The sequence below is a fragment of the Fundulus heteroclitus genome, chromosome 11 (genome assembly GCF_011125445.2).
Source record: "Fundulus heteroclitus isolate FHET01 chromosome 11, MU-UCD_Fhet_4.1, whole genome shotgun sequence".
In the NCBI taxonomy this organism is placed as follows: Eukaryota; Metazoa; Chordata; class Actinopteri; order Cyprinodontiformes; family Fundulidae; genus Fundulus; species Fundulus heteroclitus.
This window is the reverse complement of record NC_046371.1, coordinates 3,536,129-3,560,076: the sequence shown is the minus strand read 5'-3', so window position 1 is coordinate 3,560,076 and position 23,948 is coordinate 3,536,129. Positions and strand designations below refer to the sequence as shown.

The 23,948-nt window shown below is 39.6% G+C and overlaps 1 protein-coding gene across 3 annotated transcripts in view; it reads right to left on the bottom strand.

The window, feature by feature from the left end:
• Window positions 1–21,520, bottom strand: part of usp28 (ubiquitin specific peptidase 28) — a 35,168-nt gene extending 13,648 nt beyond the window's left edge. For all 3 annotated transcript variants that reach the window (XM_021318555.2, XM_036142740.1, XM_036142741.1), the window contains exons 1-16: window positions 21,345–21,520; window positions 16,799–16,873; window positions 16,097–16,217; window positions 14,848–14,935; window positions 12,362–12,524; window positions 7,785–7,871; window positions 7,541–7,678; window positions 5,583–5,653; window positions 5,414–5,490; window positions 5,181–5,329; window positions 4,971–5,098; window positions 4,134–4,229; window positions 3,742–3,921; window positions 3,453–3,661; window positions 1,766–1,836; window positions 944–1,172 (exon numbers count right to left, since the gene is read on the bottom strand). In XM_021318555.2, coding sequence (XP_021174230.2) covers window positions 944–1,172; window positions 1,766–1,836; window positions 3,453–3,661; window positions 3,742–3,921; window positions 4,134–4,229; window positions 4,971–5,098; window positions 5,181–5,329; window positions 5,414–5,490; window positions 5,583–5,653; window positions 7,541–7,678; window positions 7,785–7,871; window positions 12,362–12,524; window positions 14,848–14,935; window positions 16,097–16,217; window positions 16,799–16,873; window positions 21,345–21,389 — 1,927 coding nt within the window. In that variant the 5' untranslated portion in view covers window positions 21,390–21,520. The remainder of the gene's footprint in view (window positions 1–943; window positions 1,173–1,765; window positions 1,837–3,452; window positions 3,662–3,741; window positions 3,922–4,133; window positions 4,230–4,970; window positions 5,099–5,180; window positions 5,330–5,413; window positions 5,491–5,582; window positions 5,654–7,540; window positions 7,679–7,784; window positions 7,872–12,361; window positions 12,525–14,847; window positions 14,936–16,096; window positions 16,218–16,798; window positions 16,874–21,344) is intronic.
• Between the last annotated feature and the right edge of the window lie 2,428 nt (window positions 21,521–23,948).

Sequence of the window (23,948 nt, the reverse complement as noted above, 5' to 3'; positions counted from 1 at the left end):
GACCATCTAAACACTATTCAGATGGCGGCTTGGTGTATATAACCTTATTTTATCATGATTAAATGGTTTTTGGTCTGATTTAATAAACAAATTAAATGGCTATGTACCTTTAACAAAGGTGAATAAGTGGGAAAGCATCCCATGCATGCGTCGTTGTTTATGTGTCCACTGTGTGTGTCTGATCCATCTTCTCAAAGCTGCAGTGATTGGCAGCAGATGAGCGCTCATACAGAGCCGGGATCTGCTGGAGCTTTCTTCCTTGAGTGGTCGTTCCTTCCTACTGTCGCCCCATGGTTGCTCAGGAGGAGAGATTGCTGCAGCCATTTGTTGTGAATTTGACAATATATAAATAAACGGTTTTCAAAAGTGTGGGAACCTTGTTAGAGTGCATGACGTTGTCATCCAGTGAACTTCCCCAGCCAGAAAACTGGAAATGGGTCGTCAGGTCAGATAAGATCCAGCTAAACAAAGGAATGGATCACCAGACCTGAACCTAACTTTCCATGAACGTCTCAGTCCTCAGACCAGTGTAGAAAACCTGGTGGATGAGCTGAGGAGCCGAGAGCATCAGGGATGTCCCAGGACTCTGGTCCATCTGGAGATGGATCAAAGATCCGTCTCTATACAGACGTAGACTCAGTGAGACCTTGTCTGGGAAGACTAGGCGCTGTCCTGCTGCCAGAAGTGCCAACATATGTGGCATCGATTAATTTCTACGTGTACTTCTCACTGTTTGACTTTTTCTCCCACTGAATAAACTCAAAAGTTGGATCCGTAGAAATGTAGCGAGATAATGCTACTGCAGTAAAAGGTCAAAGCATCTTATATTCACCTGAGGTGGCAGACATCATATTTGATTCATTTGACGATCAGATTCTGAACGGGGGAGCTGCTTTAAATAAAATCTGCATTTCGAGCGATGTAAATCATGCTGTTTGTGTACCTGTGATCAGCTGGGGCAGCCGGTCGTCGATGTACATCAGGCAGTACGCGCTGGCGTTGGTCATCCCGCCAAACGAGTCTCTCTCCAGCTCCTCCCACGAGGACTCGGTGATGCTGACGTCGTTGTACTTCATCCAGCGGCGGTTGGCGTGGTCGTAGATGTACGCCCAGTAATGACCCGCCGACGCCTGACCTTCGTGAACGAGCACCGCATGCAGTCTGTAGGGCACCTATCGGATTGGGATTAATGTCTTTAAACATTGGCTTATGACCACTGTCGCAAACCACAAACCTCTGTGTATTTTATTAAGATTTTACGTAAATGACCAACAGAAAGTAGTCAGTAAATTGTGAAGCAGAGCGATAACAACAGGTGTTTTATTTTTATTTTTTTTTTATATTCCAATTTTACCATTACATACACGTATATATTGTAGTGACATCATAAATGCATCGTATTGTGCAGCCATAGCATGCGTTTCTATTCAGAGAGTCAAGATTTTGCAAAATCGCTCCATCTTCAACAGACTGGAAAGCATCTTTGAGCATAAATCTTTTAAGTCACTGATTCTAAAATGAATTTAGGTCTCAAATTTGGCTCTTTTCACCCCTATAGTCATCAGTTAAATTGGGCCCAACACATAAGTAAAGTCATTATTAGTATTATTTAAAAAAAAACTTTAAAAACTACAGATAATTTTCTTTTTGCTACCAGTGAGATAGAGTTATAGAGTTTGAGGTTGCAACTTGACGGAACGTTAAAACAGTTCAGGTGGTGTGGAAACATTTAGAAACCACTGCGCAGGTGAAAAGCACATCTTACCTGGCAGAGACTGTTGTCTGAGTACATGCCTTCCAGCGTCTGAGTGAGCTTGTCTATGGTGGTCTTTAACTCTGTAAGAGAAAAAGTAACACAAACCCAGACCGAATACAGACTTTACAAAACTCTCCCTCTGATAAACAATGAAATTATTGCTTCAGACGTTTGGCTCAGAAATGAGAATATCATGAAAATAGTTTATAATAACCTTCGTCCCTTATTTCACACAGTGAAACTCATATATTATATAGAGTTATTACATATAGAGGGAAATATTTCAAGCCTTTATTTCTTGTTTTTTTTTTTATTAAATTAAATTTTATTCATATCTCGCCAATTCACAACACGTCATCTTAAGGCTCTTTATAAAGTCAGACTCCATCAGATCCTCCAGGTTGGTCAGAAACTTTCCTCTCTAAGGAAACCCAGCAGGTTGCATCAAGTCTCTCCAAGCAGCTTGATTATTATTATTATGATTATTGCCCACTGAGAATGAAAAACCTTGTGAAAATCTTTTGATATAGGAAGCTCATGGCGTCACACCCTAATTGGCCAATTAACCCAAAACACCTGCAAAGCATCCAGATCAGGCGTGTCAAACGAGGTCCGGTGTCCTGCAACGTTTTTATGCGTCTTTGCTTCAACAAATTATCAGAACCTCAGAACCTCCTCAGCATCTAAGGAGGTAATTAATTCATTTGATGGATCCTGGTCCACTGGGTTTTCTGAAGGCCACAGTCAACAGAACCATCTACCGGGAGTTTTATTAACATGCCGACCAGCAGGGCTTGGTACCCACACTGTCCAAGGCACCAAAAGCTGGTCCAATCACCATGGTGGTGCGACCAGAACCTCGTGGAGAATCTACGGAGCATTGTCCAGAGGACGATGAGAGACACCAGAACCAACGATGCAGATGACCTGAAGGCTGGGAGGAGAGCAACCCGGACTGCCAGCAGAACCACAGGCTGACCTCCTTCATGCCACGCAGCATTGATGCAGGAATGTAAGCACAATGAGTCCAGACCCGGTACTGAGTGCAGAGAAGTGAACATACTGTTCAGGAGTCTGATATTTCTTTTTAAACCGTATTTGGAAACCCGGTCAAACTTATGTATTTAATATACACTGTAAAAACGGCACTAATAATAAGTCACATTTTCTTGAACTTAGTGTTTTTGTCCTAGATTTGAGCAGGTAAATAAGAGGATCTGCCAATGGAATGAGTATTTTGACCCCTAAAATAAGATAATTAGACATCCTGCACTTGAAATATGATGCTGGAGATGAGTTGTTCCTATTTTAAGTGCAACAATCTTATTTGATTGGCAAATAGTCTTATTTGCGTGCTCAAATCAAGGACACTCAGTTTAAGAAAATTCAACTTATTTTTGGTTTCATTTTTGCAGTGTATAACTTTCACTTTCTGAAATGGGGAACAATAAATATTGATCCTTTTCATCATATTTCTATTTTTGTAAAATAACATCAGTCAGAACTTAAAGACACAGACCGGGTCCATTTTCACTAAAGGCTGGAAATAATTTGTCGCATCAGCTAGAGAGGAACATTTAGCCACATTTAGCTGAAACTCTTGGAAACATTCAACCTTATTTCTCTCTATGTCCCGCTCGCTTCTTATGCCACTCAGGACAAAGCGTGACAGCTGCACTGTGAACATCGCGAGTACCGTTTATGTCGTGCTCCACTTCGGCCCTCCAGCGCCGCAGGCAGGCCTTAACGAAGTGCAGCTCTTCCTCGGTGGCGCTGTGAGGCGCCGGGTGTGGCGGGCAGTCAGAGGGGAGCTTACACTGGGTGAAGGGCTTGTAAATGGGCGTCTGCTGGCAGCTGGAGACGCTGGAGGGCAGACCCTCTGACGGATCTTTATCTCCGGGTTCACTGGTGGGAACAACATCTTAATGTTAACCCGGAGGACGACGTACGTCTGCGTTTGTGCACGGAGGAGAAGGCCGACGCACCTGCTGTCTTTGGCCGTGGCCTCGGAGAGAGGGTGGCTCGCAGGAGGCGGTGAAGACGTGGCGAGTCGCGGGTCTTCGGCTGGGGACACGCTGGAGGGTTTGGTGGTGGCGAACTCCAGAACGAACTGAAGCATGTCGGCCAGAGGGTACTTCACCGGTCCTGAGCCGTAGTTTTTATAACTTTGACAAGAGACAAAAGACAATTAGATAACGAGTTACGATGGTCTGTTGCTTGGCCTTTCATATTCGGTTAGATCTCATGTTTTTACACCTCATCATACTTCTTGTTTCTCTTTAGACACACAGTGAGCCAGATTCTCATCACTGTCAGTAAAAGCAACATTTATTTATTTTTCTGTTCAGAAAGTTCATTAAAGGTGGATATTTCTCACCACACGAGTTTCTGCTGAAGGACGGCGAGTTGCTCCTTGAGTTTCTTCACTTCGCCTCTCCTCTCATTGGTCCGTTCTATGTTTTTGTGCAGATATCTGTGTAATAAAACATCCATGTGCATCTCGGTTGGTTAAAATGCTTCAGAAAAGTTATTTTATCTCGTCCGTTTCACACAGAGTGACACTGTTGGTTCATTTGGTTGATTTTGGCTCACTGAAAATTAAACCAGACCAATTTAAAGGCATACTATGCAACATTTTTCAGTTAATTAATGTGTTCCATACCGTTTTGGATGATTAAATGAGTCATTTCAGGTTGAACAAAGGTTTTCTCGGCCGCCCTGGTGGTCTGTGGGGGAAATACCGTACTTGCTATAGCAAGAGCCCTCAGCCCGCAACCACAGGCTCAGAAGTCTGAGCAAGACCAGGAGAGTCGGTCTTGCTTTACGGGGAGAACTCCATGTGTTTTTGCCCTGCCATTCACTATATGCAAGCGCGAAAGCAACAACAAAGAACCGCGTGTTAACGTCAAATAAACATGCAAGCATATCAAGTTTTTTATTATTATTATTATTATTATTATTATTATTATTTATTTTTATTTTTTTTTTAATGTTGGCGAGGCGGCCGCGGCTTTCACTTTCACTTTCACTTTCGCCCTCTGGGGGGAGCCTCGCTGGAAAATCAATACCGGTTGCATAGTATACTTTTAAATAAAAACAATTAAATAAACACTTGAACTATGTTGCTCTGAGTGAGAAATCTACAAAAACGAGTTTAACTGAATTCCTTGATTTTCAAATTTATGAAGAATTTGAAGTTTTTTTTTTTGCTTACCTGTCCATGTAAATGATTTGTGGAAACTCTAATTTCTTGTGGATCTTCTCCGGACGCCCGAGCTGAGTGTTGAACTCAAATCTAGAAAGTTCAAAAGTCAGGACCGGCGGCAGTTTCTTGAACCACCTCTGCAAAGCAGACGAGACACAGCGGGTCTCAGCAGGAAGTCGGGAGTATACAGCACATTTCATATTTTGTTGAACGGCTCACCTCTCGTCCAGAGGTGACGGTGTGATCCGAGTGCAGCGACTCGATCTCCTTCTCAACCATGGCGCCTTCCAGGCATTCATCCAGGTTGCTGAAGCCGTTGACCTGCAGGGGGTACTGCCCGAACTGCTCGATGTTGTACAGCGTCTTGCCTGAACCCAGCCACACAGATCAGATGCACTGAGACAGAACCAGAACCAGAACCAGGAGAGCGTGAAGAGTCATGAAGCGCGTACCTTCATGTCGCCTCTCTGTCACGAAGGTGCCGTAGAACAGCTGGACCAGTGGGTTCTGCTGCTTGTCTTCTGCGCTCCTGAACGTAGATTTGGACACTTGAGCCATTAGGAAGTAACAAAAAAATAAAATAAAAATGGCTGACACTGACATCTTTAACTGATGACTCACTTTCCATTGGCTGCCAGTTGAAATGCGTCCTCCAACCAGTCAAGCAGTTTGTGGGAAAACTCGCTGACATCCTGCAAAGTAGACAAAGATAACTCAGGGAATTACAAAAAAGACGTTTTTTTTAAATGATGATTTCATATATGAAGGGAAAAAAAGTTTCTAAACCATCCTGACCCTTTGTGAAAAGTAATCGCCCCCCTAAACCTAATCAGTAGTCCGTCCGTCCTTTCTCTTTCACTTAACCCGAGGCAACAGGTCCAGAAAGGAACCCCAGAAATCCCTCTCTGCCCAGCAACATCCTCCAGCTCATTCTGGGTAATTTAAGGTGTTCCCAGCCCAGACGGGATATACATATATATAAACATATATAGTCCCAGTGGGACGTGTCCAGAAAACCTCTGAAAGGAGTCAGTTTAAGTGGTTTAAACATCAGATGTCTAAAGCACCTCAACTGACCCCTCTCTATGCGGAGAAGCAGCGGCTCTACTTTGAGCTCCTCACCCTACCTCTAAGGCTCACATCCGTCTCCTGTTCCAGCAGGTGTTAAAGCCGCTTTGCTGGACTGATCCCAGGAAACTAGAGACACCTTTGAGTAACATGAAGTCCTTGTGGTGTTTAGGAAATCTTTGTGACGTGGTGGAAGTAAATGCCAGAAGATTGGTGCACCATGGTCGTAAAGGCATGCACACGATCCACAACAACACCAATGTAGGTTGTGATGCTTAAATGGTGTCGGTACCGAGGGGCCCAAAGAGTGCCAAGAAAACATCCCTCATGCATTTATACCACGAGGAGCAGCCATAACTGTTTAAAAGCTTAACAGCTGTCATATTAGTTACTGTTTCCTTAATAGCTTTAGACGTTCTCTGGGTCAGGGGCGTCAAACTCATTTCTACATTGGGCCATGTTGGCGTCATGAAATCATTAAAAGGGCCGGTTGAACCTATAGATGACAATTTTGATTTCATAATTTCATTCAAGTTCACATAAAAATGTAAAGAAAATGCACAGTAACATAAAAGTAGCACCCTTAGTCTTTAAAAGGTTTATCTGCAAAAAAATATGATATTTGGGTAAGTTACACTCTAAACTCATCATTCTGCATCACTTTTTCTGTCTTTGGTCATTTCTGGGTTGTTTTAATGTGTTGTGGGAAAACTGACACCTAGTGGCAGGATGCTGTTACTACACAGTTATAAAAAATCCACTTTTTCTACAATAGGCACAGTTTTAGCCACTTTATACACTTTAAAAGTATATATGCCTCTACTTTATGACATGATATGCCTTTTTTTGGCTCTTGATGGCCGGATAAATCGCCTTGACGGGCCGGATTCGGCCCGCGGGGCCTTGAGTTTGACACATATGCTCTAGGTTGTTGTGAATGGGTGAAAATCCCAGAAGATCAGCCGGTTCTGGATCACCCAGACCGGCCCATCTGGCACCAACAACCAGGCCACATTTAAAGTCACTTCCATCTCCTTTCTTCTCCGTTTCTGATCCTCAGGTTGAACTTCAGAAAGTTGTCTTTGCTGCGCCTGGATGCCAGTTTCAGCTCTGAGCTGCTGCCGTGTGATTGGTTGATTCTAGTCGTGTTAATAAGCAGTTAAATTGGCTCTTGAGTCTTTAATGTTACCAATGTTTGTGATGCTGTTTTCCAACAGTTACTTTGCTCTGTTAGCTATGTCAGATATGAAATTAGCATCTAATTTATGGATTTATTCTTCTCTATCTGTCAATTTGGGAATGTATTCAGGCATTAAATTTCCGGCCACTGCAGCAGCAATGGGGGGCTTATTCCTGGGAAAGCAGAACACTAAACTGGTCTACAGCTGATAATGAGGTGTTGTTGAGATATAAAACTCTGTATTTTTTTTATCTGGAAGTGAGGTTGGATCCACTGGTGGATCCTCCATGCACGCTGTTTCCATGGCAGGAGCTGCGTGTGTGTTTTGTACCTGCTGAGCCTCGCTGGTCCTAAAGGCGTCTCGCAGTAACTCCACCGCAGCGGAGGGGTCCACAAACCTGCGAGTGGATCCCAACATGAGGGCGAACAGGCAGCGCAGCTCCTGCATGAAAGCTATGTTCCTCTTGTCCTGTCGTCATAAAGTCAAAGACGGGTTTTAGAGGGAGTGTTGAGAATAAAGCATGACTCGGCGAACCCGAGCGCGACAGAACAACCCGAGCTGTGCTGCTACTCACCGCATGGCTCTTACACTTCTCCAGAACTTGTTCTGACAGATGGTAGTTGAGAACCAGCCTCCTGAAGACGGGTAAGTGGAAGAGTGACTGCGACAAAACGAGCAGCATTAAATCAACCTTAAAGTAACGCCCAGACATGGAAAATTCAGGGGATTGGACAGAAGTGAAGCAGTCTTGTGATTTCACTAAATACAAAACATTTCTTTTTACTATATATATATATATTTTTTTATTTTTTATTTTATTGTATATATATATATATATATATATATATATATATAAGATAGGATAGTCTTTATTGATCTCACATTGGAGTAATTCACATGTCACATCGGCTCAGTAATCAGTAGTCATAGGAAAGAGGAGTCGAGTAGGACAAATATATACACAGTGTGTCCTCGTTATACCATGGATCAAAAGGAGTAGGTAAGAAAAAGCAATATATATATATATATATATATATATATATATATATATATATATATATATATATAACAAATAAACAATACAAAATAATACAAAAATAAAAATATATAAACAATATATAAACAAATAAAACATTAAAAAATGATAATAAATAAATAAATAAAAGAAAAAAATAATATATATAAAAAAATAAAATAATACAAAACGTTAATTTTGTTCATACTGCCTCAGTATGAAAACGCTGAGGCGGTTTAAACTGCATTTGGGGTAAATCTAATTAAGATTGAATAGAAACTTTAAATGTATTTCAGTCTGAGAATCTCTTGTCTGCTGGAGACAAGCATTCCCACAGCATGATGCTGCCACTACCATGTTTTATAGTGAGGATATTATATTCAGGGTGTCGTATGTTAACTTGTTTTCACACATAGTGGCCAAAACGTAAAATTTTTGTCTCATTTGACTCGACGACTGTCTTTAAGCTAAAAAAAAAACTGGGACCCTGCTGGAAACAGCTTGTTTACCTCTCAGGAGATTTAAAAACACGTAATTTCTCCACTTTTTTTTTTTTTTATCAGCCCAGATTTGCTGATAATGTTTTCGTCAAACGTCAAAGAGTTTTGTTCCAGCAGCCAACAACCAGAGCAGGTCTGTAACAGGATACTTGGCGTCGGGACCTGATGGAAACTTCTAAGCGTTTCCGTTTGAGAATGAAATCCAGTTATGGTTTATCTCCGTTTTACTGTAATTTATGAGCTGCCCATTGGATCTGACAGCATGGAAACCTTTTTTTTAAATGAGACTGCTGTAGTGACAGCCAGAAGAAGCAGCAGAAAACAGAAGAGCATTGGTATTCTGACGCCGGCTCCTCAGATATTACCGCCTGACATCTAAACGGAGCATATCTCAGCGTAACAGACACAAACAATCACGTCTCCCCTCTCCGTCTGCCGCCGACGTCCTCGCATCGCTCGCTGCTTAATTAACCGCTCAGCCTGCGTACCTCAGAGAGGGTTCTGGTTTCTGTCGAGCCACCTGATAGCCCTGGATGGGCTCAGTCAGGAATGGACTTATAATGCAATTAGCAGCCGACATCCAAACTGTTGGCTCTAATTGAGCAGAGGGCCGGACCTCTCCTGTCCGCCTTTCAGGTCGATTTTTAACCTCATTAGCAGGAGAATACTGAGAAGGAAATCTGAGCTACATCACTGCCTAAATCACAGCGCCATCGATGGTTTAAGGTCACAATGGGCACACCCCCCCCCCCCCCCCCCCCCCCTGAAAATAACAAAACCGCAACGATAACCTTAAGGATTTGGGAGGTTCGTAAAATATGCGATGACAATGACTCAAGGACAAACTTGTGTTTGAACCAGATAAGCTCAACACTTTGAACAATATCTGCTACCAGCTGATACTGATACATATAATACCCTCAAGGCCGATGTCCTCCCATCAGTACGTAGGGCTGGACGACAATTCAACAACAATATACAATGATCGATAAACGTGTATTGATGATATAAAAAAAACTCAATAAAAACTTCAATAGAATAAATTGAATTAAATAGAATTCCTTCCTTTTACATTTTAGCCATGTCAGTTAATATAACAGTCGTTACTGAGTTCTGAGTTCTTTTAAATCAAGATTAAAAACACATCTGTTTAAAATTGCCTTTGACTGTTCTAGTTAAACAGTTTTACTGTTTTTAATGTTCTTTTTTGTTACTACATTCTATCCCTACTTGCTTTTATTCTATTTTCTATCTACATTTTATTATTTTGGTATATCTTAATCATGTAAAGCACTTTGTATTGTCTTGTACTGAATTGTGCTATATAAATAAATTTGCCTTGCCTTGCCTTGCCGTTACATCCTCCCAACCAATCACAATCAGACCCAGGAAGCTCTGCCCCCTTCAAAGAGTGCAAAGAGCACATGTTATTATTATAATTTTTTTTTAAATTGCAGTTTTGGTAAAAAGTTGCACTGCAAAAATGGAACTAAAAGTAAGTAAAATTTTCTTGAAATGAGTGTCTTTTTCCTTGATTTGAGCAGCTAAATAAGACTATTTGCCAATGGAATAAGTAATTTTACCCCTAAGATAAGATAATTAGATATCCGGCACTTGAAATAAGATGATGGAGATTAAATGTTCTTATTTTAAGTGCAAAACTCTTATTCCATTGGCAAATAGTCTTATTTAGCTGCTCAAATCAAGGAAAAAGACACTAATTTCAAGAACATTTTACTTACTTTTAGTTCCATTTTGCAGTGTGGTTGAATAAAGGGTTGAGTTTGAATTCAGTGTTTGTGTCTTTATCTAAAAATTGGTTGCTGAGCAACAGCATAAAATGGCCAGGGCTGCACTTAAAAGATATGTGTAGAATTTGTTGATAATTATCGATATCCATTGATATGATTTCTATTCTATCGATATGCTTTTTTTTCTATATCGTCCAGCCCTATCAGTACGCAGCCAAACTCTGCAGAGTTCTGCCTCATTCTGTGGGTCAGGTGGACTGAAGCAGAGACGAGTAAAAGTCGTGTGACTCCTGGATCCTCTCCTATGATCCCGTCTCTTCACCTCGCCGCAGACGGTTTCTGTGGGTCTGCGGTCGCAGACGGTCATGCAGAAGGTGGATGTTGTGTGTGAAGAATCTTAAGGTACAGTCAAGTCCATAAATATTGGGAGATCAACAAAATTCTAATCTTTTTGGCTCTATATACACCACCACAATGGATTTGAAATGGAACAAACAAGATGTGCTTTATCTACAGACTTTCAGCTTTAATTTTAGGGTATTTACATCCAAATCAGATGAACGGTGTAGGAATTACAACAGTGTGTATATGTGACTGCCACTTTTTAAGGGACCAAAAGTAATAGGACAGATTAATAATCATAAAACTTAGTCTTGTTTTAATAATAAATAATTGAACTTTATTGATCTCACAATGGAGAAATTCACCTCTGCATCTTAACCCATCCCCTTGGGGAGCAGTGGGCTGCCACTGTGCGGCGCCTGGGGATCAATCAGGGGTTAAGGGTCTTGCTCAGGGACCCAGAATGGCAGCTTGTGGGAGTTGAACTCAGAACCTCTGGGACCAAAGCTCTGTGCTCTAACCACTAGGCCACCACTCCCCCAAGAATCTGACAGAAAAGGCTTTTCCTACTAAACAAATAGTTTCCACATATATTCAATGAAGTAGAATGAGTGTCCAGATGAAGCTCACCTGTCTGATTAAAAGTACCTTTAGGAAATAACAACCTTTAAGCTGGTATCAAATATACTTCTCATTAAGTCCACATTTCTTTATAAGAAACGGTTCAGCATTGGTTTGATCTAATCCTCTAATCTTAAATGTGTTTTTATCAGCAGAAAGTCATCATAACGAACAGAAATAAAGGCTCAAAACCAGCATTCTGTGTGCAATTAACATCCATAATGTGTTTCACTTAATGAATCGAGTTACAAAGATAAATCTAATGGTTGTTATGGAGTCCCGGCCTCTCATCCATCTCTTTCTAAAAAGGTCTAATGTTATAGTTTTACTCCATGGAAACAAGAATTCATGGATCTCTAATTATTATTTGCTAAATGGTTTGAAAATGAAAGCAATAAATTATTTTTAAAAATGACTCAGTTACATGTATTTCATAGGAAATAATTTTTCTCCCACTGGATAATTGCACTCAAATTAAAGGTTGGATCGTGTTTCTGTAATGAAGGAGGAATTTAATTCAAGGCTTTTTGTGTTGCTAAGAAATCTGGAGGCTGCTGTATTTATGTTGTTCTCATTTCACCTTGCGCATCAAATAACATGTCAAATGGGGACTAATTTGCTTTTTAAAAAAGTAAATTGAATAAAACTGAATTTTTTCAATTTCTCCCCACATTCCTGCCAAGCAAAACTATTCAGCCCCGTATTTCATTATCCAGCCAAAAATACAACAACAATATGAAAACATATGTTCAACTTTACGCTATTGTTTTAGGGAAATAATATTTGATCATTGTCATCATTACAGTTGAATTGTAATGCAGCTATTTAGGCAGTGTGTACAGAAGCACGTTGGAAGCTAAATGCTCAGTGGATCACCAGGTTTTCTGTTTTTAACAAGGCAGGTGGCGCTGTTTACTCTCACCTGGATGACGGCACTGAACCAGCAGGTGTTCCCTACGTTGCGGATGCCGACGGGCCAGTCGTCCTGACGGATCCAGTCTGCAGGGCTGCACATCTCGCTCTGTGCTTCACACCTCTTCCTCTTCATACGGGCAGTATTTTCTTCAGCACTGGCCTCCAGAGCCCTGTTGGAGAGCAAATTACCCTTTTTGAAAGAATCAAACTGACTGCTATATGAAATACAAGTGGATTTATAAAGAAGAAGAATAAAGTACACATTTTATCCAGCGCTTTAATGTGTAAATCATCTGATCTGTTCAAGGTTCTAAAATAGTTTAAATTAAATCAGAAGTGGACAAAAACACAATTCAGTTCAATTTTATTTATATAGCCACAATTCAAAAACACATGTCATCTCAAAGTTTCCTCTCTAAGGAAACCCAGCAGGTTGCATCAAGTCTCTCCAAGCAGCATTCACTCCTCCTGAAAGAGCGTAGAGCCACAGTGGACAGTCGTCTGCATTGTTGATGGCTTTGCAGCAATCCCTCATACTGAGCATGCATGAAGCGACAGTGGAGAGGAAAACTCCCCTTTAACAGGGAGGAGAACCTCCAGCAGAACCAGAACCAGGCTCAGTGTGAACGCTCATCTGCCTCCACCCACTGGGGCTTAGAGAAGACAGAGCAGAGACACAGAAAGCTCAGAAGCTCACATTGACCCAGGAGTACTTTCTATGTTAGATGGTAATAGAGGATGATCTTCCTCCCATGATGATGTCACAGCTAACAGAACACCAGACCAGGTGTACCTTCTATGAAGAGAAAAATGACAGAATAAAATGTTAAAAGTTGAAATAACAGCAAACAATGCAGATTGGAGAGCAGTAGGAGAACTCAGCAGAGAGAGAGAAATAGACCCTGATGTCCTCCAGCAGCCTAAGCCTATAGCAGCATAACTATAGAGATAGCTCAGGGTAACATGAGCCACTCTGACTAGAAGCTTTGTCACAAAGGAAAGTTTTAAGATTAGTCTTAAAAGTAGACGGGGTGTCTGCCTCACGGACCAAAACTGGGAGTTGGTTCCACAGGAGAGGAGCCTGATAGCTAAAGGATCTGCCTCCCATTCTACTTTTAGAGACTCTAGGAACCACCAGCAGACCTGCAGTCTGAGAGCGAAGTGCTCTGTTAGGAACATACGGGGTAATCAGAGCTCTGATATATGATGGAGTTTGATTATTAAGGGCTTTATACGTTAGAAGAATTTTAAATTCTATTCTTGATTTAACAGGAAGCCAATGAAGGGAAGCTAAAATTTAGGCCGTGGGCCAGAATCTGTAGGATGACTTTTCGTATGAACTGTCAGGGGGCAACTTTCTTGCTACACATAGCAATGATCTCAAAACACCAATGTTCCCACGTTTTCACTTGCACATTAATAAGTTATAGCCGATAAAAAAATCTAAACTGTGGCGCTCCGGTCCAAGAGGTCACGTGATTCGATTTTTGCTGCTCAGCCAATCAGACCGCTGTATTGTCAGCTGTGCGAGTTTACCAGTTCATCATGGCTGCATCCGTAAGATGTTTGTATGCATCTGTTTCCAGACGAAGAAAGCCCAATAATAGCATTTTTTGGTGCCAGTTGAGAGAGATCTTGATGGCGAGGAAAAAGAAATAGCCCAGACCATCCATCCATCCATCCATCCATCCATCCATCATTCATTTTCTAACACGCTTATCCCTGCTGGGTTCGCGAGGGGTGCCGGTGTCTATCTCCAGCTGTCAATGGGAGAGAGGCGGAGTACAACTTGGACAGGTCGCCAGTCCATCGCAGGGCAGAAATAGCCCAGACTTTTGCCCAATTTACTGTGATATCACAAGACCTGCTGCGCTAGAATAGCACAGGCAACAGGTGTCGTTGTGCCAAACGACTTATCCCTGCCAGGATATCTGTATCCCTGGTTGGATACAGTTCCCGTTCAGCAGTAATTCATTTAACTATTTATGGGGATACATGCAAAATACCACATTTAATAATGTTACAAGGGGGAATATGTGTGGAAACTAATCTGCTCCATCAGGTCATCAGACCAAACTGTGGCTTAAACACATCTGAGAAAAATGAAAGAATAGAAAATGCAGCTTAACTCTATCAGAAACAGAAACATTGAATTAAATGTATTTTGTCATGTTTGTTTTTTATGAGGCTCCCAAAAATAATTAAAGCTTAAATGTTTTTGTTTGGACAACCCAGAAATTTGACTACAGTCTTATTCCATTTAATTAAATTCAAAATACGTTTTATGTCCCTGTGGGAAAACTTGTTTTAGATGAGATTCAGGAAAGATAAATTACACAGATGTACATTAGAAATTATTTCCCTCTGTGTATTTGCTGTTTAGTATTTTTTTGGTCAGTTTATAATTCACAGTATCAGCTGCACCCTGTCATGGTCCACAGCATCAGAGCTTTTCATCCTAAAACAGGAGCATCTAAGTTCTTTTCGTCCTACCGGTGGAATTCACGCTCTTCTTGCTCTGCGTTGTGAGATTCCTGCAGACTGAGTTCGATGGCCGTCTGCAGCTCATCTTTGGGAAGTCCTAAAAACAACAAGAAGCAAAGGATCAGCATTGATGTCACATGTGGGCAAACAATGCTGTTTTATATCCGTTTGATTTTAAAAACACATTTTAAAACATCCATATAAACGCATCCAATACGTTAATCTCTTACATTGCCTATAAAATTAGCAGAGACTGCCATGGTGCCTTGCAGCCACATTAATGCCTCTTTCTCACATTTTTTTGCAAACTTGGATGTATTTTATTGGGATTTTAAGCAAAATACCAACACAAAACACCCCATCAATGTCAGATTAAATGAAAATGAAACTTAGCTCTGAAAATCTGAACTGGGAGACATACGTTAAGTATGACTTTTTATTCCTGTTGGTTATCCTTTTGTTTTTCTTATTTCTGCCACGTATCATCACAGATATTCCAACAGTTAGTCCTGCATGCAAAATACTAATCTTTATGGAAGCATAGCAAGAAGAAAGACACTGTTGATGGAAAGCAATAAGAAATACCGATTGAAGGTCATCACTGAACATATTGGGGACACAGAAAACAAGGAAGAAGATCATCTGGTTGGATGGGACTTTAGTCTTTGTGGCCAAACCAGCACCGAGCAAAATGATATATTTAGAGGACAACATGAAACAAGGTGGTGGCAGCATCAGGCTGTGGGATGCTTTTCTTTAGATGGGATCCTTGTCAGAGTTGCATGACTTTGTGTTGGTCTGTCACATAAAATCACCCAGAAATATTTTACCTTTCTCGGTGATGCCACTCGAGATGTTTTACATAATATAACCTTTGGTAAAACAGCTGGCTTTGCTTTAAGGTGGACATATTTATTCACAAATGGATGCAGCAATATCAAAATGTCAAAAACAGTGCACAAATGGCATTATTTCTGCGATTATTTAAAGTCCTTAAAAGTAGTGTTGTTAGTGTCTCAGCTTTTGCTGCTTGAGCTTCATGCTTTTTCTATTTTAAATCCTTTTGAGTGGGTCTGTCCTCTTTACATTACAAAAACAAGACGTAACTTTATAAATAACATGCTCAGATTTCTAAAGTGTTTCAGTTCTTCATCCTGTCTTTGTATGTTTTTTTTATACTATATTGAAACATGCACTGTGATATATTTAAGAATCATTCAGTCAGATTTTGCCAGAGTCTGTTTTATTCCCAGTTTACCTCTCTGGCTGTCCCAGGTCTCTGCAGACGTCCCTGAGTCCTGAGGCTCTGCAGAGTCCTGAACCTCCACACTCTGGGTTGTCAGTAGTCCCACAGCATGTCCAACGTCCCCCTGGCTGGCCTTAAAGTCAGAGCACAATAAAGAACCTTCCCATAAAATGTCATGGATTAGAAATTAGATGAAGCAAAATGTACAGCGCATCATTATTGATGCAAATATTTGGCTTTTACCCCGCTTCTTGTGTTCAATGCTTGAATGCAGTGTTCTAGTGAATGTATTTCCAAAATGTCCCACGTTAAAATGTCAGGATTCTGAAAGCTGAAGGTTTTGAAACGTGACAGACGTTCCAGATCTGCAGGACTTTTGGAGACTGAGTGGGGAAATTTGACCAGGTCAACATGTGAGATGTTGCTAAGACTGAGTGATGGAATTCAATATAAAAGTGAAAAGTTTGTGCACACTTTTGCAATCGAGCCTCTGACAGCGTGATTTGTTTTTCAGTTAAGTATTATTGGTTTTTAAAATATTTTACAAATAAAAATCTGAAAAATGCAGCACACTTAATAACATTTATGCACTAATTTGTTCTGCATAATTGAAACGCACTGAAGCTTTTTGGTTGTAATGTTACAATCTGGGGAAAACCTCAGTAGGTTTGAATATTATGGATCTCTATATTGAAGCAGCTGTCTGTGTGTTACCTTCAGGGCTTTGTAGAGAACCTGTTGGTCCTGGATGCCGGTGATCTCCTTCAGCTGCTCCATTAGCAGTTTGAGCTGTGGACACAAAACAACTTGAGGTCTTTTATACAGCCATCAAGCACATGTCCAAAAACACTCTGAGATGGGGAAAACCCGGACTTCAAAGTGCTCTGAACCAAAAGTTTCCAATCACTGGGCCACATCTTGCACAATATTCATGTGGTATATGAAGAAAGTAGGTATTACATTTGTTTATGAACGCAACATTGGTTTATTCCTAGAGATGTTTAAGTGCCCGAGTGATTTAGAGGTCAGATTTAAGAAAAAAAACCTTCCTCTGTCACACACTGGACTGAAATTAGGTTAGAAATAGCAGCTAAAGTTTATAACAAAGACCTTAGAAAAGTCTAAAGTCATTTTGCCCCAGACAATTTTTACAACTACCTGGAAAGACAACTGGGAAGGAACATATGAGGTTAGAAACATACAGGTAAAACCAGATATTTAAATAGACTGTATTAAAATAGACATCCTTTTTTCTTTTCTTTTTACTTTTTCTGACTATTTCTTTTGTTTTAGATCAGTTAGGATTCCAACAATTATTTCTATATTCCAAATGCCAAAAATAACAAGATATTCTTCTATTGTGTTTTTTTTCAATACATCCTCTAAGATGACCGTGCTTTTGAACCATTTTGGAAAGCCCGACTGATGACGTCAAAGACTTTTGGGCTCCTGATAGGTTTATTTACAACGCTTGAATTAAATGGAGGCGCAGCTGCAGATGTATTTTAAGCTACCAACTCAAACACGTTGCTTCTTTGCGTGACATCAAACAACTCCACAAAGATTTCAGGGAGATAACTACGGACCTTCACAGGTCTGGTTCAACCTTAGGTTCAATTTCCAGATGCCTGAAGGTGCTTCGTTCTTCCGCTCAACCATTTACAAGCAGCCTAAATATCACGGGCTGAAAGGCCACTCAGAGAGGAAGAAGCAACATAACATTGGTGTATCTTATTTTGAAGGCATGTTTGAACATCCCCATAGTGAGCATAGAGCACTAAGAGGCAGAGGACGCTGCTCATGAAGTTGCATATGAGGACATGGTGAATTAGTTGTTCATTATTGTTATATTGAGAAAATATTATAGTTTTCATTCAGGTTGTATCAGTTTATCATATTTATTCGCAAGACCTTAAAATATATTGTATATATAAATATCGTCTGACATCAAACTAGTCCATGATGCAAAAAAGGTTGAGGACCACTGCGGTTAGAGAAAAATGTTGTAGTTTTTGGAAACATGCCATGGTAAATGGTAAATGGCTTGTCCTTTAAAGCGTTTTATCAAATCTGACGACCCCAAAGTGCTTCACACATTCACACCCTGACGGTGGTGAGCGATGTTAGTAGCCCCAGCTGCCCTGGGGCGGACTGACAGAGGCAACGTCATGTGTTCTGATGAAACTGTAATTAAAGTATTTTAGCCATAACGATCATTGTTATTTTAAGGGGGAAAAGAGGGAAGTTTGCAAACCTGAGAACACCATCCTTACTCTAAAGCAGGGGTGGCCAAAGTGCGGCCCGGGGGCCATTTGTGGCCCCTGTGCTGATTTTGTGCGGCCCTTCAACTGAATTTCAGGAAAGATTTGGTCGATCAGCGCTGGTGGATTTTTTTGTAGATGGAAACTTTATTTTTAATTAGGTTAAATCTATTATAGACAAGTTCAAATCTTACAACTAAATGCTTAATTGAATGTTCGGTACAATATAAAAGATATTGTACCGCAAATTGTTTTTTTACATTTGCTTTAATTTCATAGTAAATAGGGCGACTTTGACTCAAATTCAGACTTTGGTGCATTAAAATCTGATAGGAATGCATTTAATAAAACAGGCTAAATACTGTTTAGTATATTTTTTTAAAATGATCATATTTTGTTGGGCAGGGTTAGTATTTTTGGTTATTTATTTTTATTCATTTTTTGGCCCTCAAGCGCTATTGATTTAACAATTTTGGCCCTGAAGGCGAAAGGTTTGGACACCACTGCTCTAAAGTATGGTGGTGGCAGCATTATGTGTGTAACACCATCTTGTTACTGAAAAAGTGCCGTATAAATAAAGTTGCACTGCCTTGCATCATGAGGAAGGAATATTGCGTGGAAATAATCTCAAAACAGGAATAATCTCAGCCAGGAAGTCAAAGCTGGGGGACAAATGGGTTCCCTAAATGGACGATGACCCGAATCTTACTGTAGAATCAGTTGCAAAGAGGATTGAAGACGACTAAGTCTGTGTTTTGGAGCAGCCCTCTCATTTCAGTCCTACAGAAACTTTATGAGCAGAGCTGAAAAGATGCGTGTGAACAAGGCCTGACCCAGTTATGCCAGTTCTAACAGGAGGAATGGGCCTAAACTCCAGCAAACTATTGTGAGTCATAAATACAGTGGTAATAAAAGTTTAAAAGCTTCTCTTATGTAATTAAAGTGCAATTTAGACTTAGACTTAGACTCAACTTTGTTTATCCCTTGGGATTGCTCCTTCAGGGAAATTCTGGTTGCAGTATCTTATGCAGAGTACAAAGGGCAGAATTATAGCCATTAAAGATAAAATACAACAGACAATAAAATACAATATAAAAAGAGTGTATATAGTACAAAAGAGCGTACAAAAGTTGTAATGTCCTGAAATATGATAAATAACTAATAGAAAAACCAACAATAAAAAACACTGGTTGTTCTGAATCCTAACTGAGCTGAAACAGGAAAGATTTCATTTGTATCTACTTTTGTTTGGATAAGTTGCATGAAAATATCTGGTTTCAACTATTTGTCAAACAATTAAACCAAATTGTGTAAAAATACTTATATTATTGAGATGTATCTGTACATTCATTAATTTGGGGGGTTTAATGAATTATTTGAACCAACGGTTGTTGGGGGTGCTCTGAGAATAGTTTTTAACAGGAAGAATCGTTTTTTTGTTTGGTGTTGAACTTTTCTAATCCACAGAGTCATAATTATGCTGCTGAATCAAACCAATTCATGCAAAATCCTTAATATTTAGTTAAATGTCATTTATCATGTCGTACATCCTTTTTGCAGTCGTCCACAAGCTTAGGACATAACTCTGGCTGGACAATGGACCGCGTTCTTCGCTTTAAAAGCCTGTATGTGTAATTAATATTGTGGGCATTCAAGAAAATCCACAGTAAATTCAAAACCGAACATCCAAATCCTGCTTTTAAAAGTCATTGCAGTTGTTTTTTTATGTATAATCATACAGCCATGACACATGAACAGTTCAAATAAATCATTAAAATCTCAAAATGAATTTAGCTATTCAGGACTTTCATTGGACGACAGGCAGGGTTCATCCAGGTCAGGTGACACCGCAGGTGACAGAGAGACACAACCAGGCATGTAGTGATGCTCACATGTCTAAACGTCATGTTTTTGGCATGAACCTGGAGTACCCAGGGGAAACCCACTCATGCACAGGGAGAACATGCAAACTCCATGCAGAAAGACCCCAAGCCTGGATCAAAGAGCTACCAAATATAATACATTAAATACACATTATACACCTGCTTATTTTATTATTTATTTAAGGTCTTGGAGGCGTCTAGTCTGTGCATCAAAACACGGCATCATCTCCAGACTTTTGCCAACACAAACCATATACAGTGACCCCGGAGTTGCACACGATTCAAAAATAAATCACCTAATTCTGCGCAGTGAGAGGCGCTAAATAAAGCTTGCTGTCCCGACAGCAGGTGCTCATGTCATTGTATCTCTGTCGCTCTCAAACGCACACCGAGGAAGCCAGGATCAGGCGGAGCAGACTTATATGGAGCCCGGGGGGCAATCTGAGACCCACTTGGTTTGCCTCTATTTTAGGGTACTGACATGGATAGCACAAGCTTCTGTTTATCATTCCACTCACCATGCCACTGGGCACCGGGAGCCTTTTTTTCCTCCCCAGACACACACCACCACCACCACCAACCAACACCAACAGAAATAAAGCAAAACTTCAAGTTTTTTTTTAACCTCAGCTTAAACCACACACTTTAAGCTATCTGTGGAGCTTACATCCACCATAAATGGGGGTTATTTCATGCACTGTGCAGGAATAATTACACTGATCTGTTTATACTGCAGTGACATTAATGGATGGCTGCTGGGCCGGATTTAAATATAAATGTGACTCTCTGAAAATGACTGTAATGTAATGACGGGAGTCAGACATCCGTTCCTTTAATAAGAACAGAATAAAACTGTGTGACTGGTTAATGTTGGATTTCACAGCTGCATATTTGCTCTGTATTTATTTACAAATGTCTTAATCAGAATATAAAGTCAGTTTATTCATGTTAAAAGGTTTACAATTTAAGTCGCAGTCAAAACACGTGAACAGGTCATTCTTTAAGTCTAGATTAGATGTGAATTTGCTTAATAAGGGCTGAGGGGGGTTAATGGGTTAGTGTTAACGTTAGTAGGCATTCCCATGACGACACAGATCACGTTAATCCTCCTCTCACCGAGTGCGTTGACTTTTCTCCATTCTCACTTTGTTCCGCTCTCATTGCAGATAAAAGAAAAATAGGAATTTCTTCGCGTTTTCCCTTAGAAAGGCTCTCCCTCTCTCTCTCTGGTTCTCAAACCGACTCCATCTGTCGCGCGCCGGGAACGAGTGGCCAGCCAGCTGCGATGCGCGCGCTCACTTTCTGCAGCGCGCGCGAGGATAGGTGCGCGCGCTCACCACCCAGTGGGTGGATCTAAAGGTCTAAACTAAAGTTTATTTCTGATGTAGACGGATTTTTTTTCCTGCTCCTGCTTCTTTTTTACACTTAAAGATGTCGGAGCCTCAGACTAATTTTAATATCAGACATCTATAACCCAAGTAAATACAAAATAAATAAATAAATGAATAAATAAATAAATAAATAAAATAGAAAATGGCTCCATATGTATGTATAAAGTTACTCACCTTTGTAAATAATTAATTAACTGGGATTAACCCACTGAGCTATATTATACACTGGAGTGCTGATTTTGCAGAAAAACTGAAGTCACTGGCCGCCATCTTGCTACTCCCTACTCTCACAGAATCCAATAGGATTTGGTTGCAACAACAAGCAGTTTTCTGGCTGTGTGAAAACGTTTCACAGGTAATTCTACAGTCAGTGGATGTACTAACACTATCAACTACTAGGAAATGAGGTGCTGAAATATTTTTCATGTTTTTCATATTAAATATATATATATATATATATATATATATATATATATATATATATATATATATATATATATATATATATATATATATATATATATATATATATATATATATATATATATATATAAGTATGTGTATATGTATTTATGTATATATATGTATACATATATGTAAATATATGTTTTTGTATATTGTTATTTATATATTTATAAATGTTATATATATATTTAAATAAATAAAATGCTAAATATTTCAGCACATTACTTTCTCAGTACTTGACAGTTGTTGAACATAACATTAAAGTTTATGGCATTTGACATTTTAAAAGTTTTAAGCCTCCCCGAACATGAAAAAATCCTCGTTATTCGATGCTGTAGCGCACATATTCCCTATTTACTGGGGGAAAATAGGGAGTACCAATATGGCGGCGGGTGGCTTCAAAGCGACTCGTTCTAACAGCCGGCGACTAGGACTCCAGTGTATAATATAGCTCAGTGGATTAACCATGTTTGTTTAGTTTTATTTTTTAATAGTGTCCTGTCTGGCAATGTGGAAATAAGAATTATTATCTTAATGCCAAAAAGAGACCAACAGATTTTACTTTCACAAGTGAAGCCTTACCACATTCGCCATAGCGCTCCGTTTGATTTATACATGCAAGAAGCTTTATTATAATTAATTCTGGGAATATTTCAGGTTATATGGACATTGAAACAAGAACTGTCGAGTGAAGCGCTTTAGAGGTCGTCAAGACTAGCTAAAGCGCTATACAAGTATAAGCCATTTACCATTTTACCAAGGTAGAAGAGAGAAAAAAAGGAGAAAAAAGGGAGACGATGATACATCCTCAGTCTGCTTCTATACCTACAAAGAGACATGTAAAAAGAGCAGCACAACCAGTCGATAAAGTATTACAGATACAATCAAGTAAGGCCTTGATACCATCACTGCAGAATATACAGTATTAATTAATATGACATGTATAAAGTGACAACTTATAACCATATTTATTTTAAAGATGAGAACATCGTATTATTATTACTTTTAATGAAATGACCAAACATATTTAATTTGGCATCTGTCACTTTTATTTCACTGGCCACATGATGTCCAATACCTAGAAAATAACCATTAAACTCTTCAGTAACATTTTTTTAAGCCATCCACTGTATCCCCAGTATTTTAAAAATAACTTAGTTAGTCCTGTTTCTAATAATATCAAGTCCTTTGATTGTTATTTTTACTATCTTATAATAATTTATTAGAATACTCTGTCTTTTGTCTTCTCCTAATGGAAACCAGTGTTCTTATAATGCGTGTCCTCACTTTCTCTTTTTTAACTTTAAAAAATTTCTATGCGATAAATCATGCTTTTTAAAAGCAGAGTGCAAACTCTTGGTCAACCAAGGTTTCCTATTTTTTTTTCCCTAACCTGGCACCATCTAAATTGAAATCTGTCAGAAGGCCTCAGTGGGCTCTTCAACATATACTTCATTCTGATTACAATGCGTTATGTCCTTCTTTAAAGAATCAATACTTTTTTCTCATAAAAGTGTAAGTTGGCAAATTACACCAGCAGAAGGTCTTAGCTTCAAGTTATGCAAAATCGTAAATATGGGAAGATGATCACTAATATCACTTAAAAATAAACCTCTAGTTGCTGGATCGCACTCATCAGTTAAATTATTATTATATTATAAGTGTGGTACATTCCTTAGAAATAAAGGTTTGTTGATGAGAGGTCTTAAATCAAAACTAAACATTATATAACATTTGTGTTTCTGTGTATAACCTTCACACATATGCCAGCTGTGCCCACAGTCCACTCCACCGGCCATTTGTTCTGATTGGGACAGTATGAAGGAAATTGACTTTGTGGTTCAAGCTACCCTTGTGCTTTGAT